The sequence below is a fragment of the Brassica oleracea genome, chromosome C4, assembly GCF_000695525.1.
Source record: "Brassica oleracea var. oleracea cultivar TO1000 chromosome C4, BOL, whole genome shotgun sequence".
Lineage (NCBI taxonomy): Eukaryota > Viridiplantae > Streptophyta > Magnoliopsida > Brassicales > Brassicaceae > Brassica > Brassica oleracea.
The window spans coordinates 24465522-24481732 of record NC_027751.1 but is presented as its reverse complement, the minus strand read 5'-3'; the positions used below and the strand labels follow the sequence as shown (position 1 = coordinate 24481732).

Below are 16211 nucleotides of genomic sequence, written 5' to 3'. Positions count from 1 at the left end.
ATTCTATTTCTCAAGTAGAACTAAGCCAACAGCTCCGGGAGTACTCTCCTGGCAAACCCTGGTGCATCTTACAATGAGCGGTTTCTCTTGAAGGATGCTGCATGAGGACTCGCAGATTACCTCGTTGTCCATGATCTTCTTCCCAACCATGGGCTTTAAGCATTGGGATATGCATCTTTTAAGGGGTGTGTAAGGAGAAGTGCATTTTCTGTTGCATTTTGTCTGTAAAGGCCCATAACTTCTTCCTACTTCTTGCTTCTCTGTGGCCGCCATCGTCTCTTTTGTGGTACGAGGGCAAGCCGTCACGCAGCGTTGATAGATGCCTTCTCCATCTTCTAAAAAGAGTTCCTCTTGGTCCATCATCATCATCTTTTTGTCACACCTATCTTCACACTCTTTCATGTTGTGGAGATCATGTTTGCATTGGTTCTTACACTGAGATATCACCAGCAGATCTTCTGTTGCACTTGACAACACCAGAAAACCCCAAAACGTAAAGCTGACTACTAACTTCGATTGTTTTGGTCTCATGCCTCTACTCATCATGGCTACAACTCTACAAGACTATTGGTTACTCTGTTAATATTTGTGTTATATTCAGAGCCGGTCTTAGAAAGCGGTAGACTAGAAGCAAAAGAAAATTTTAGCCTATTAATTACAAATCAAAAAGGTTAATGTCAAAAGACGTAGAGGAAACATTTCGAACCCGTTACCTTTAATAGTGTAAGGTTATTGAATAGCCAATTTAGCTAGAGAAACTTTTGACAAAATGCGGCTGGTTTTGTACTTATTATTTGGCGGCCGGAAGTATGAGTTTGGCCCGTTTCTACTCAGGGCCGGCTCTGGTTATATTATATAGAGGTTGGGGAAGGGGTCTATAACATGCAAGATATCTACGGGTGTTGTGGGTACGTGTAGATAAAGATTCGCTTACCATCCACTTGTTCATCATGCTTCACCCATATGCATTCCTAGGGATGTTAACATGGGTAATTTACCCATGGGTTTACCCAAACCCACTAATAATGGGTTGGATTTTTACCGATCTAAGATTAATTGGGTCAACATGGGCATTAATTTTAAAACTCATATTTATGTTGGGTAAATACAAAAAGGTAATGGTGTACCTATGAGTTTTTAATTATATATATAGAGTGTGACTGGTGACAAAGGGAATGAGGAGAAACACTATGTTCCTTAACATTCCTTAAACTTTTTACCATTCACGAGAAATATATTTTCCTTTTTCATTCCTCTTCGTTTCTTTATTTGTAGAGAATTATAGAACAAATCAATTTTTCATTAATTTTGATAAGGAACCATCATTCCTCATCATTCCTAAAATTTTATTCCTAGGGTCCGACTGGTGACCATCCGGGAAACAAGATGAACGAATAAAAAAGGAATGTACGGGAATAAAATACCAGGAATGAAAAGGAATGGTTATTCCTTATCAAATTTGACAAGGAATAATTTTGTTTTTTAATTCTCTACAAAAAAGGGAATGAAAGGGAATGAGAGGAAATTATTATTCCTTGTGAATGGTAATTTTTTTTAGGAACGTTAGGGAATGCATTATTCCTCGTCGTTCCATGGTCACCATTCATACCCCTACTCATTCATTTCCTATCCGTTCCTATTGTTCTCATGATGGTTACCAGTCACATCCATAGATTTTCACCATTTTAATTAAATTATATAAAATTTGCAAAAACGTTTTTTTCCGTCATAGCCAAAAATGAATTTTTCCGCCGAAACCGTAAAAATAAATTTTCTCACAGAAACCAAAAACGAGTTTTCCCGCTGAAACCGAAAAACCGAGTTTTTCTGCCGAAACCACAAAACCGAATTTTCCCGCCAAAACCATAAAACTATGTTTCCCGCTAAAACCGCAAAACCGAGTTTTCCCGCAAAAACCGCAAAACTGAATTTTCCCGCCAAAACCGTATAACCGAGTTTTTCCGCTAAAATCGCAAAAATAGAGTTTTCCGATTGAAAACCGCAAAATCGAGTTTTTCCGCCAAACCCGCAAAAGGTGTTTTCCCGCCGATACCGTAAAACCCAATTTTTCCGCCAAAACCGCAAAAAAAAAAACGATTTTTCCCGCCGAAACCGAAAAGCCGAGTCTCCCGCCAAAACCAAAAAATCGAGTTTTCCCGCCAAAACCGCAAGACCGAGTTTTCCCGTCAAAATCAAAAACGAGTTTTCTGCCAAAACCGCAAAACCGAGTTTTCCTACCAAAACCGCAAAACTAAATTTTCTCGCAAAACCGAGTTTTTCCGCCAAAATCGCAAAAAGATTGTACCTGCCAAAATCGAAAACGGGGTTCCCGCCAAAATCTAACAAATTTTCCCGCCAAAACCGTAAAAACAAGTTTTTCCGCCAAAACCGCAAAACCAAGTTTTCCCGCCAAAACCAGAAAGATTATTTTTCCCGCAAACCGCAAAAATGAGTTTTCCCACCAAAACAACAAAAACAAATTTACCGACCAAAAACCGCAAAAAGAAAATTTTCCTTTAAAACCACAAAAAGAACTTAACAAGTTTTCTCGTTAAAACCATAAGTGAGTTTTCATGTCAAAACGAGGTTTACTGCTAAAACCGCAAAATGAGTTTTCCGGTTAAAATTGCAAAATAATATTTTTTCCAAAAACCGAGTTTTTTCGCCAAAATCGTAAACGAGTTTTTGCGCTAAAACAAGTTTTCTATAAAATTGCAAAATCTTGTTTATATATTAAAGCTCACATTAATGATACTAATATTTTACATGATCTTCAGAATAAATAAGATAATACTTTGGGTACCCACGGGTAAATCTATACCATATTGGGTTATTTTCTGGGTTTGAATTTCAACTTTAATGTTTCTGGGTTTTTGTAGGTTTGGTATAAACTAGATTGAGTTATTTGTAGGTTGGGCTGGGCTGAGTTATTTTACCATACGTTAACGTCCCTATGCATTCCTGTGTCCAAACCCAACACAAGTCCCAATGATTTTAATATGATCCTTAGATCAAATCATATTCATAGCAGATGCATTGCGCAGTTGGACATCATCAACTAAAACACTGCAACCCTTAGAAAAAAAAGGCAGTATTGTTTACGTAATAATTAATTGAAGAAAAACATGTATAGCAATTTAGTAGACAGTAGTATATATGAGATGTAAAAGAAAAGAAATAGTAGTTGTGGTTTTGATGAAATTTTAGATCATCTCCAATGTATTTTTCTATTTTTTTTTTAAATATGAAAACTCTATAATAGAGATAAATTTGTCTCCAATGTATCCATCTATTTATTCCTCTAAAAAGAAATATTTTTGATATATTTTTTTTTAATTTTACAAATAGTACCTTTTATTTGTGAAAGTTGAAAACTAACCCAATTTAGTGTACATTCATAAAATTATGATATTATTTACATTGAATATTTTTATGGAAACTATTATGTAAATAAAAAATATGATTATATATTTATATAAACAATAAATTTTTACTAAAAAATATTTATTTTGGTTATAATTGTTAAAGTAAAAAGTTAAATGGTCATTTTGTAAATAAAAAAATATGCTTCTATTATAGAGGAATGCTATTTCTTTCTCTAAATATAGAGGTGAAAATAGCAATTTCTATTTTAGAGGAAAAAATAGAGTAGAATTGGAGTGATTTTATCTCTAAATGCTATTATAGAAACAAATATAGAAATGGGTTGGACTCATGGATATTTGTCCCTATATTTTCTCCTGTGAATCATAACCGGTGCTTTCATGTATTATTGGTTTTAAACTTGTAGGCTATATAGTTCTTTCTCGCATCTTGTCAGTAAAATTCTGCACGATCAACCAATTGTATTTAAAAGGCTATTTTACGAATCATTGGTAATTTTTTAACCAATTGTGTTTCAAGTCATGCAACAATGAAACCAATAAAAATAAAAATTGGCCTTGTTCCTATCATCATTGATTACATTCTTTTGATACTTCATATATTAGCTGTATCTTAGTTTGTGTTAATCGTTATATTAATTATTGTATTGGAGCTGTATGGCGAGTGTGAGCTCCTAAGGGCACCTCCAACACTACTTTATTTTCTCTTCTATAATAGAGTTTAGAATAAAAATGCTCCAACGATACTCTATTTTCTACTATATAATAGTGTAAACCTATTTTTTACTTTATATATAGAGTAATTATTTTATTTTTTGTTCATCATTCTATTTTTCACTCTAAAATAGAGTACTATTGGAGCAACATTCAACTCTATTATAGAGTTATTTAGAGAAAAAAATAGAGTAAACCATTGGAAATGGTCTAAATTTCTGTAGCCATACGACTATGCGAGAAGCCATGTTTATGTGCACACACTTTAATATATATAAAATGTCTGTTTATTGTTTACCATCCACTTGTGATCTATATCATGCACACACTTTGTGGTTTAAGGCAAACATGTTGGAAGTAAACTTGAGAGTTAACTTGTAGGTGAAGTTATACTTATCCTAGTTGAGTTAGGATTATGATAAATTAGGTTTTACTAACGTGTTTAGGAAATTTAAGGATTATATAAAGATATATGTTAATGTGTAGCATAACTTATGAGTTTGAGATAAATCATTGTGAGAGCGTAAGTTTTGAGAAAGTTTTTTAAGCTAATAAGAGTTGAGTATTCTTATTGATCTTATTGAGTTCATACATTGAGGTTTGAACAATATTTGGTATCAAAGCAAAACCATGGGAGATATAATAACCAGTTCGAGTACGATCGCAAAGAAAGATGGAGGCTCATCATCCATCAATTGTCCAATGCTCACCTCCAGCAACTATACCGTGTGGGCAATCCGTATGAAAACCCTCCTCAAAATACATAAGGCGTGGGATGTGATCGAGAAAGAAACAGATGAGACGGACAAGAATGATATGGCTGTTGCACTGATATTTCAATCGATCCCTGAAGCACTCATACTGCAAGTTGGCGACTTGGATAATGTGAAGAAAGTGTGGGAAGCTATCAAGTCGAGGCATATGGGAGCCGACAGAGTTAAAGAAGCCCGGTTACAAACCCTAATCGCTGAATTTGAAAGATTAAAGATGAAGGAATCAGATACAATTGATAACTTCGTGGGAAAATTATCAGAGATCACATCAAAATCAGCTGCATTAGGATAGAATATTGAAGAAACAAAATTGGTTAAAAAAATTCTCCAAAGCCTTCCTCGAAAGAAGTTTATACACATAGTAGCTTTGCTGGAACATGTATTGGATCTTAAAACAACAAGCTTCGAAGACATAATTGGACGTCTAAAAGCTTATGAAGAAAGAGTAAAGAACAAACAAGACAAAAGCACCGACGATCAGACAAACTAATGTATGCCAACATGGAATCCTCGCAACAAAATTCAAACCGAGAAGGATATGGTGATTATCAAAACAGGGGGAGAGGAGGAAGATTCTATGGCATAGGACGTGGTCGAGGACGATCATATAGAGATATGGATATGTCAAAGATTACTTGTTTCAGGTGCGATAAGAATGGTCACTTCGCAACAAGATGTTCGGATCGTCTCCTAAAACTACAAGAGACATACGAGAACCACAAAGAAGATGAGACTCATGAAGCCGAGGGGTTATTGATGCATGAAGTAGTCTATTTAAACAAGAAGAACATCAAGCCTGAAGAGTTTGAAGTAAGCCGCAACGGAGAAAACCTATGGTACCTAGACAATGGAGCTAGTAACCATATGACTGGGAATCGTAGCTACTTTAAAACGCTTGATGAAACAATCACAGGAAAGGTGCGATTTGGCGACGATTCTCGTATTGATATTAAGGGAAAGGGTTCGATTCTTTTTGTAGGCAATGATGGAGATCGGAAAACATTAGCTGATGTATATTTCATCCAGGAACTACGAAGCAACATCATCAGTCTTGGACAAGCAACTGAGTCCGGATGTGACGTTAGGATGAGAGAAGATTATCTCACATTACATGACAAAGATGGGGTTTCAATCACCAAAGCCAAGAGAGCAAGAAATCGACTATACAAAGTAACTATGGAGATCGTAGATAATAAGTGTCTACAATTAATTGCTGGTGGCGATTCAACGTTATGGCACGCGAGACTTGGTCACATAGGAGCAGAAACGCTAAAGGCAATGGTAAGAAAGGATCTTGTGATCGGCATGACAAAGATCTCGGTTGAGAAAGAGACGTGTGTTTCATGTATGTATGGCAAACAAACGAGACGGTCATTCCTGCAGGCAAGCACATATCAAGCTGAAGAGATACTAGGCCTCGTACATGGAGACCTATGTGGTCCTATCTCACCACCCACTGCAACTCTTTTACGATATATCTTTGTCTTGATCGATGATCATTCTCGATACATTTGGTCTATACTCTTAGAAGACAAAGGAGAAGCATTCGAGAAATTTAAGTTGTTCAAGACAAAAGTCGTAAGTAAGACAAGAGCATCAACCAAAACATTCAGAACCGATAGAGGAGGGGAATTCACATCTAACAAATTCAACGGGTTCTGCGAGACATCAGGGATATTAAGACATCTAACCGCCCCATATACACCTCAACAAAATGGCGTACTAGAAAGACAGAACAGAACACTCATGGAGATGACAAGAAGCTTGATAAAACACATGAATATGCCTAACTATCATTGGGGAGAAGCGGTGAGACACGCCACATATCTTATTATTCGTGTATCAACTCGTGTACTCACGTCACATACACCATACGAAGTATTCAAGAAACGGAAGCCAAGTATTTCTCATCTACGGGTCTTCGGGTGTGTTTGTTACGCAAAAGTGGATACACCACATATCAAGAAACTTGATGACCGGTCTCGATCACTAGTGCATCTTGGAACCGAACCAGGTTCAAAGGCGTAAAGACTCTTGATCCTACACATCGAAGAATAGTTGTTAGCAGAGATGTAAACTTCGACGAGAAAAAGAGTTGGAAGTGGAACCTACAGAGTGTCGAGACGGTAGAAGAGCAACCTGGAATGTTCAAGGTAGCTCTAGGAGAATATGGGAACAATGGTATAAGAGAAGAAGATACAGAGATAGAAGAAAATCATGGCAATTTCAACGAAGAGCATGATGAAGAACCCGACCATGATCCAGCTATTACCGAGCAGAGCAATGATCATGACGTTGCACTGAATGTCTGAGAGAATCACAAAGCGTCCAAGCTACTTATACGATTATGTATAAATTGTCGAAGAAGAATACGAGTATCTCTTACTCTTAGTAGAAGAAGAACCATGGGATATTAACGAAGCATTGAAAGATAAGATATGAAGGGATGCATGTGAGGATGAAATCACATCAATTATCAAAAACAATACATGGACGCTAGTATCTTCCTACAGAAGCAAAGGCAATCGGATTAAAGTGGATCTTTAAAATCAAATGCAATGCCGATGGAACCATAAACAAACACAAGTCAAGACTTGTAGCTAAAGGATACATTCAAAGGTATGGAATTGATTTCGAAGAAGTCTTTGCACCTGTAGCAAGGATAGAAACGGTGAGATTCATCATAGCACTGGTTGCATCCAATGGTTGGGAAGTGCATCATTCAGACGTAAAAACAGCGTTCCTTCATGGTGAACTAAAGGAGACAGTAAATGTTACACAACCAGAGGGGTTTGAAGTTCAAGGAAGTGAAGACAAAGTATACAAACTACACAAAGCTTTGTATGGTCTCAAACAAGCTCCTAGGGCTTGTAACGAGAAGTTAAACAAAGTTCTTCAAGCTCTTAAGTTTGTCTGGTGCCACAAGAAACCTTCTCTCTATCGGAAGCATGAAGACGAGCATATACTACTAGTAGCCGTGTATGTAGACGACCTACTCATCACCGGATCAAGTCTTGAGAAGATTCTAGCGTTCAAGTCAAGTATGGCCGAGAAATTTGAGATGAGTGATCTAGGAAGATTACTTATTATCTAGGGATTGAGGTGACACAATGCAAAGAAGGGATTATGCTAAAACATGATAGATACGCGAAAAAACTCTTGGATGAAGCCGGCATGAACGAATGTAACACGGTACAAGCCCCGATGGAGTTTGGACTTAAACTATCCAAGTCTAGCAATGAAGAGGATAGTAATGAGAAGGACTATAGGCGAATGATAGGATGTCTCAGATACATACTGCATACGCGTCCTGATCTTTCGTTCGCTGTCGGAATCTCAAGCCGCTATATGCACAATCCAAAGAGATCACACTCAACAGTGCTGAAGCAGATATTGCGATATCTAAGAGGAACACTGAGCTATGGATTGTTCTTTAAACGAATGGGGAAGTCAGAGCTTGTAGGGTACAGCGATAGTAGCCACAACATATACGAAGATGATGGACGAAGCACCACTGGTCATGTTTTCTATCTCAATTCATGTCCATTTAGTTGGTGTTCTAAAAAACAAGAGACAGTGGCTTTGTCATCATGTGAAGCTGAATTCATGGCTGCTACTGAAGCTGCAAAACAAGCTATATGGCTACAAGAGATACTAGAGGAAGTCACCGGAGAATCCTGCGGAAGAGTCATGATCAAAATCGATAATAAGTCTGCAATTTCTCTCACAAAAACCCCGGTTTTCCATGGTAGAAGCAAGCATATACATAAGCGGTATCACTTCATCAGAGAGTGTGTAGAAAATGGACAAGTTGACGTGCAACATGTACCCGACAATGAGCAAAAGACGAATATCTTAACTAAAGCATTGAGCAGAATCAAATTCAAGGAGATGAGAGAACTTATTGGAGTTCAAGACTTATGAGAAGCTAACTTCAAGATTAAAGGAGAGAATGTTGGAAGTAAACTTGAGAGTTAACTTGCAGGTCAAGTTATATTTATCCTAGATGAGTTAGGATTAGGATAAATTAGGTTTTACTAATGTGTTTAGGAAATTTAAGGATATATATAAGGAGATGCTATTATGAGTCTGATAAGCTTAAGTTTTGAGAAAGTTTCTTAAGCTAATAAGAGTTGAGTATTCTTATTGATCTTATTGAGTTCATACATTCATACATTGAGGTTTGAACAATAAAACAAACCCTTTATATATATATATATACATATATATGCCCTATTAGTTTATCCGATTAGTTTGGAAAGAACACACTAAGTAATACATAGTAGATTGATATTGCATTGATCTGGATTTGATTGCCTTTCGACTAATACCATGAATAGCTAGACTGTTTGTTATTTGACTACCATGTCAATTGTATGAGCCGAAACCAAAACTGGCCAATTAGCAATAACTTTGTTCTAGGAAAAATATGGCAAACAAACCTAGATGATACTCAACTTTTGATTCTTCTTTTCAACAAAGTAAATTTCAAATAAACTGGCAAAGTATTTGTTTTCGTAAAGTAAATTTTCAAATAAACTGGCAATAGTACATAGTCAGAATACACACGTATACGAATGAGTAGATAGACTATTTATCAAGAATAAATACAGTATTTGTTTTCGTAAAGTAAAAAAAAAATGAATTTATGGATAACAACAGCATATTATATGAGTACCACCAGTGTGTATCTCTGGTTCTAAGGAGAGAGGCTAAAGCCTTTTTCTCATCATCTCGAGTCTACTCTGAATGAAAGCATCTGATTTCTTATCAATATCAATCGAAACTGGCTTTGGTTGTGATCTTCTCCTCACATCTTCAGGCTTAGCTACCACCACCGCAGCATGAGGTCGCACAAAGCTAGCTTCACTCGCTACGCTCTTCACGTCACTACCACCATTGACCAGCATGATCACCCTCTCTCTCTCTGATCTAGAGCTAGTATTGATGGCATTAGCAGCGTTATCTTCTCTTTCCTTGAAGTGGATTGTGATATCCGAATTTGATCCCTTCTTGATCAGTTTCTTCTTCACAGACTTTTCTTCCTTCTGACCCGACATGAGTTTAACCACCACGTACCTTATCAGCCGGCAACAAACCCCACTGTTTTCATCACCAGTCTCTCTTCTCTGCATACTTTCTTGTGTTTACAACCAAAATATATGTTTACGTTGTTGGTTTATATATATATGTAAACAAAACATTAGTGGGAATTAGAGATTTTTTTCCCATTGGCTTTGCTTTGATTCTACGCTTTGGAGAAAATGTGATCGTCTTTGTTTTTTATTTATCAGAAAAAGAAAAAAAAGAGAAAACAGAATTTATCTAGTTTCTTCTTCATACACTCTCGTGTTTGGTTAGCTTTATGTAAAAAAGCAAATAGCTTTGTGCAAGTTTTTCTTCCATTTGAGCTGGAGATTCGCTTCTTTTGTTGGTTGAGTGGGACGGAAACTAGAAAATATTCTTCTTATCTACTCGGGACTTTGTGATCTCTAATAGTACTTCTACACTATTATTTCACTTTTGTTATTGTCACGTTTCTTGTGAATCACGTGTGTTACCAAGAGTCTAGAAACAACAAAAGATGTTGCCATTGGAAAACGTAAGCCCCGTTCTGTTAAATCCTGTTAAGGACTCCAGTGAATAACGGTTGTGTTAACACAACGGCCATGGTATCGTTCGGAGGAGAGACCACATAAGCTCCTCCACACACGCGTCTCAGCCCGAATGTGTCTCTCCAACCGCAAGATTCTCTCGTTACCGAGGCCGCACCTCTGCGGAATAGTGGCCCGGGGACTTTCCTGGGTCGGAGCTTAGACAAGCCCATTTGACCCATTCACTTCGTATCCAATGACATTTGTGACATCTATATCTTCTCAGACATATATACATATGTGTTTTTTTTTTTTTTTTTGAAACACACACATATATATACATATGTGTTATCTACTCAATTCTCGATGTGGGATAGTTAGCATGCTAAAAATATCAATCAGCGGAACCTTTTTGTGTCTTTTCTCACGAAGGAAAATAAAAAAAAAGTTTAAAGACCGCTAATTAGGCCTCGGCGTTTGGGTCTTCGGACCGGGTTCGGACCGGTTCCTTTCGGGTCCGGGTCTTTTCGGATTCTAAATATTTAGATCCAATAGGTACTTAGAAATTTTCGGTTCGGGTTCGGGTCGGTTCTTCTCGGGTCCGGGTCGGTTCGGGTCTATAATTAAAATACCCATAAAATACCCGTAATTTTTTGGGTCCATATCGGGTCCGGGTCGGTTTCGGGTATTTAGAATCTGAAAATGACATGATATACCCAATTCCATTAACTTTAGTTGAATATTTGTCATATATATCTAAAATTTTACAAAACAACTTAAATGAAACTATTAATAATTAAAATAAAACATTTTAAAACTCTAAATTTTATATTTTAAAGCTTTATATTACTTTGAAAATGTTAAAAAAAATAATAACAAATGTTGTTAACAAAAGATATTTCAACTAAAATCATAAAATAATATATATAAAATAGAACACAAAAACATCATAGTTTTAGATATACATGTTTTTAAGTCGGATACAAATCGGTTCTTATCGGGTCGGTTATTTTCGGGTGCGGGTCTATTCGGGTCGGTTCCTTTTTGGTTCCGGTTCTTTCGGGTAAAAAAAATTTAGACCCAAAAAGTACTTATAAATTTTCGGTCCGGTTCCGGGTCGAGTATTTTTGGGTCGGTTCCAGTTCGAATCTTTGGGTCCAGGTTAAAATGCCCAGGCCTACCGCGAATCATTGGATAATTTCAACTAATTGTTTGATGGGTTGAGCCACGCCTATGTTGCAGTGCAACAAAACCCAGTTAGCAAGCTAACTTATTATAAGAACAGATACTACACTTGATCTTTAGCCAAAAGGCCGAGAAAGGTATGAATTGGAAGAGAGAATGGGCTTCTTTATCTATAACAGCACGAAGTGAGCAATGTATTTCTTAATAAGCGATGTGGGACAAAGGATAAGGCAACTTTAAACTTTTAAACGGAAACCTATGTAATGTATTTTCTTGTCAATGTACCTTTTTGTGTGTTGTTCGTTGTTTGCCCATTGATGAGAGAAACTTTGAGCTGGTGATAATTGAAGCTCGATGAGATCAATGTTTCCCAGAATTGACGTTGATTTCTCACAAAGATCATAAAAACGGGCCACAAATTCCATATGGGATTCGGTAAACATTCCACATTTGTTTACACTCTTTCAATTACGTTCTTTTGATGCAAAGATGGTTCTCAAAGTCAAGTACGGACGAGAATCAAAGGATTGTTTGTTGATTGTTGGATGCGAATATTTAGTCCAAATGCGAGAGCTGATGGGTCTTTTATGGTCTTTCAATTGCGGTAAATCTTCAAAATCCGAATTCCTCGTTCCCGGCAGAGAGGACAAGGCTTTCCCAGCAACTTCAAGGCGCATGTTAAGCAGCAGCACATATGACCGCACCTACAAATCCGAACCAAAAAACAAAAGTAATGAATCAAAAATCTACCATGCACTACCAATCAGTGAGTGTAGGGTTTATGTGTATGAGCTTTTTTTTTTTAAAAAAGAAAAAAAGAAAAGAGAAAGCAGTGCTCTTACGGAACAAAAGCGGCGTCACATTTCCGCTCATGGCAGACCACACAACGATCATGTTCATCGCCATCTCTGCTTGTACCATTCTCCAAATCTGGTGATATATATAGTCTGTAAATCAGAGCAAACTCCCAACCATATACAGTAAAAAAATGATTGACACCAAGAAGTAAATGCAAACCTTTACTGGTCACTCGTTCCTCTCTCTTAGCAGCTGCATCAACAAGTTTCTTTCTCTTGGCAGCTGCATCAACAACTCTGCGACAAACACAAGCTGAGGGCTTCAGTTGGAATGAATCATTCATTTGCACTTATCTGCCCTTTTTGGTTCAGCAGCTAAGGCATAATACCTTTTCTTTAACAGTCGCTGCCGCCTTCTCTCTAGAAGATCTCCTGTTTTCACTAGAATATATTTAATCACAGGCTTTGATATCAGAATCACACCAACAATAGCTAAACCCATGGAGGCTTTCTTGAACCTCCTGCCCACCAAAAAAAAAAAGGATATTTTTTAGACTTTTGTCGACATTACAACTTTTTGTATATAAATAGAAGAGATAAGAGACGACCTTGACCACTTTCCCACATTAGAGATGAGCTGATCGAGCGGTACAGGGGAGACGTAGAAAGGCCCTTGATCGGGTTTTTGAATCCTCACATCCCCAACACCATCCTTTATAGTCTATTGTAGGCAGGCAACATCCAAATGAGATTTGAGAAGGTATCTTGGTTCCTGGAACATATAAGAAGACAAGTGAGGCATACCTGACCAACAACGGTAAGGCGTGTACCGACTGGGAGAACACGTTCAACGCGTCTTATTCCAAGCATCTGAAGACAAGAATGGTGTTACTTAAGCAGAGCAAAGAGAGGTGGGAAGGAAGAAAGGAGAGACCTCGAGGCCTCGGAGAAAATCCAAGGTTCCTGAAACGAGGGAAGACGGCTCTGGCTTTTCAAATACTTCACCTCCAGCCGTCAACGCAAAACCTATTCCACTTCGAGCTCCCTCTACGATCACGCGGCCTGTCCCATCGTCCTATCACATAAAAAATGACAGTCTAAAGAGTATACATACACTAAGTCCAGTCTAGTTAAAGCCAGAGCAGGCTTACCAGAAACCAAGGGACTTCCTTACACACGGGGAGCATCAATGCAGTGTCTTGAACCCATGAAAACTTCCAATTACGTTTCAGAAACTGTTGCTCTGCCTAAAATAATCAAAAAAAAATATATATATATATATATATATATATTTTGCTCTCTCAGAGTCCAAAACGATATAAACAAAAGCGTTCTCGTTTTGAAAATGGCAAATCCAATTATCTCACTCAACACATACTGTTTCCTGGAGAATAACACTTAGAATGCCACTGTGCTCACTCTTGATGGGTGTCTCAGAGCCAACTGTTGCTGATACTGCGACGATCGAAGGCAACAACACCGTGCTCTCTGCAAAAAAAAAAAAAAAGAGAGTTGCTTTGAGAACCAACCCCATCGAAGTAAGTGGGAGTGAGACAGAGAGCGAAACAGCATACCCAAATCCTTGAGGTGGTCAACCCTAGTGACCGATTCGAGAAAGTCAACATCCCTGTTGCAGTCAAAGAGCACAAGGACATTTTACACACACTTGTTCTCTGAACAAAAAAAAAAGAAAAAAGGCACCACTATTCATTCATGGAGAAGAAAAATGAAAACCTGGCTGTTCGGCGGCTCAGAAGATAAAGAGCAACGGCGCCTATGCAACATAACCCACTCCAGGGTTCCATCTTCGTCGGAGATATCAACAGATAGATAGCCGATGCCGATCAATGCGGAAAAATGATGTGAAAGAATGAATGAATGAATGAATGAATGAATATATTGTCAATCTCAAACCCCTGAAACTTTTACAAGTATCGAATAAACCCTTGGAACTTTTAATTTGTATCAAATAAACCCCCAATTGATTTATAGTTTAGTCCTCAGGTTAACTTACGCATGTATAATACAGCGCACGTTATACAAGTCCTTTGGAAACTTGCAAACCCTACACCGACCACCGAGAGAGAGCCATTATCAATTTTTCTTTTACCCGAGGCTCCTCCTCCTCCTCTCAATCTTCTCCTCCCTACTGGTTTCGTCTGCGAATCTTCTTCTTCCCCCAAAATCGAATCGATTAGGGGTTTACTAGACCAGTTTTATATATCTAGCATCTCCCTTCCGTCGATTGGGTTCGTCGGATTTTTTCAATGCCTGCTACTTCTTTTCCCGAAGAACCCTAGCCCACTGCTAATCTTCGCCTTCGGTTCTGGCTTCACTTTGAGAGTTTGATTTATCGCTTTTCCCCTGATGGCTCCCAGCCGCAAGAAAGGCGGTGCTAAGGCTGCCGCCGCTGCTTCCGCCCGGCCACAGTGGAAGGTTGGCGATCTCGTGCTTGCCAAAGTCAAAGGCTTTCCTGCTTGGCCTGCCGCGGTTTGTGCCTTCCTTTCTCTTTATTGCTTATGGCCTAACTCTGCAAAAGTTTCATGGTTATATACTTTGGTGTTTGAAGTTTCATGTCTGTGTGTATCCTCTTTGCGCATAGCTAAGCTGAAACTATCGTTTTTTAGTGTCGATTATTGACTGCCTTTTAGCACAATGATTGTATAGATACATAGTTTTGCTTAGCAATTTTCTTAGACTGATACATCTTCTGTAGTTGTGGTGGTCATTTGAACATGAGCAAATTATTATACTTGTTACTAGTCCAATGGTCACAATCCACTATTAGTTGTTTGCCACTTTCCGATTTCTTTTTTCTCTTCTTTTGGATCACTTGCCCGTCTGCTTATTGCTGGATGCAACTGCAGGTTAGCGAACCAGAAAAGTGGGGCTACTCAGCGGATAAGAAGAAAGTACTGGTTCACTTTTTTGGCACACAGCAGATGTGAGTTTTCTTTCATGCCTTTACTATATTGCCTTCGTACATATGTTTTAGTTTCTGCTCATATCTCCCTTTTTGGGTGAATGCTACCTTTTCCTTTCATTAATTTTGCCACACACCATTCGAGCAGATTAGTTCATTTTAGCATGATCCTCATTCGAGGAAATGAAGTTTGGTTCCTCTCTGCCTAGATTAAGAAGTACAAGCTGGTAGCTTCTTTTTGACAGTACACTTTTAAATTCTCTTGTTGAGGCAGGGTATTCTTAATGTGATGTGTTTTACTTGTTTTAGGATCAGAATTATTCCTTGTTCGGAATTCGTTAGGGCTCACTTGAGTTAATGTTACTTTTTTGTTTCTTTCTTCTAACCCATGGTGAGTTTTGCTGGCAACATAGCTTACTTATGCGTTGAGCTTCCATAACGGATGGTTACTTTTGTTATCATTTAACTGTTCTTTACTTATGGGTTGGGCTTCCGTAACGGATGGTGACAGACATCATTTAACTTTTGTTTGCAACATAGCTTACTTAACGGATGGTGACTTTTGTTATCGCTTATCTGTTTTAAGCCTTTTGAATGTTGACTTCTCTGAAAACTGTTTTATCACCTACTTTGCAGATTAGTATCAACATTTAGTGGTTGTTCTTTTTGCTGCATCATTCATTCCCACCGTTATGTGAATTCTGATGTATAATTATTATGAAGAGAGCATTTTAGCACAGCTGCTCGATTATCAAATTAAATTGATTAAGTGAATCAATTTAAGTGTCACAAAAAAAAAAAAAAAAAAAAAAAAAGGAAAAAAAGAGGCGGTTAAGCCCCAA

The 16211-nt window shown here is 37.8% G+C and overlaps 4 protein-coding genes across 5 annotated transcripts in view; 1 reads left to right on the top strand and 3 right to left on the bottom strand.

Moving 5' to 3' along the window:
• Positions 1-3: 3 nt before the first annotated feature.
• On the bottom strand, positions 4-543 carry LOC106338460. The gene has a single exon (XM_013777430.1). The coding sequence runs from the start codon at positions 541-543 to the stop codon at positions 4-6; it is 540 nt and encodes a 179-aa protein (XP_013632884.1).
• An 8813-nt stretch (positions 544-9356) lies between these two features.
• Positions 9357-10189, bottom strand: LOC106337660. Its single transcript, XM_013776781.1, has one exon. The coding sequence runs from the start codon at positions 10003-10005 to the stop codon at positions 9583-9585; it is 423 nt and encodes a 140-aa protein (XP_013632235.1). The 5' UTR covers positions 10006-10189; the 3' UTR covers positions 9357-9582.
• A 1815-nt stretch (positions 10190-12004) lies between these two features.
• LOC106337659 (mitochondrial ubiquitin ligase activator of NFKB 1-like) lies at positions 12005-14300 on the bottom strand. Its single transcript, XM_013776780.1, has 11 exons — positions 14181-14300; positions 14021-14073; positions 13825-13934; positions 13598-13693; positions 13381-13521; positions 13251-13316; positions 13055-13167; positions 12836-12967; positions 12667-12743; positions 12492-12579; positions 12005-12353 (listed from the first exon to the last, which is right to left on the bottom strand). Exons 1-11 carry the CDS (start codon positions 14249-14251, stop codon positions 12245-12247), a joined length of 1056 nt encoding a protein of 351 aa, XP_013632234.1. The 5' UTR covers positions 14252-14300; the 3' UTR covers positions 12005-12244.
• A 228-nt stretch (positions 14301-14528) lies between these two features.
• LOC106341870 (HUA2-like protein 2) overlaps positions 14529-16211 on the top strand; it is a 7512-nt gene continuing 5829 nt past the window's right edge. For both annotated transcript variants that reach the window (XM_013780607.1, XM_013780606.1), the window contains exons 1-2: positions 14529-14936; positions 15314-15390. In XM_013780607.1, the coding sequence (XP_013636061.1) occupies positions 14814-14936; positions 15314-15390 (200 nt within the window). In that variant the 5' untranslated portion in view covers positions 14529-14813. The remainder of the gene's footprint in view (positions 14937-15313; positions 15391-16211) is intronic.

What these genes read in the sequence shown, in the direction of transcription:
- LOC106338460 (XM_013777430.1), bottom strand. Translation starts at nt 543, where the DNA reads ATGAGTAGAGGCATGAGACCAAAACAATCGAAGTTAGTAGTCAGCTTT.
- LOC106337660 (XM_013776781.1), bottom strand. Translation starts at nt 10,005, where the DNA reads ATGCAGAGAAGAGAGACTGGTGATGAAAACAGTGGGGTTTGTTGCCGG.
- LOC106337659 (XM_013776780.1), bottom strand. Translation starts at nt 14,251, where the DNA reads ATGGAACCCTGGAGTGGGTTATGTTGCATAGGCGCCGTTGCTCTTTAT. An exon ending in CTGAGCCGCCGAACAGCCAG is followed by an intron (nt 14,074 to 14,180) that starts GTTTTCATTTTT and finishes TGACTGCAACAG; the next exon opens with GGATGTTGACTTTCTCGAAT. An exon ending in GTGTTATTCTCCAGGAAACA is followed by an intron (nt 13,694 to 13,824) that starts GTATGTGTTGAG and finishes TGATTATTTTAG; the next exon opens with GCAGAGCAACAGTTTCTGAA.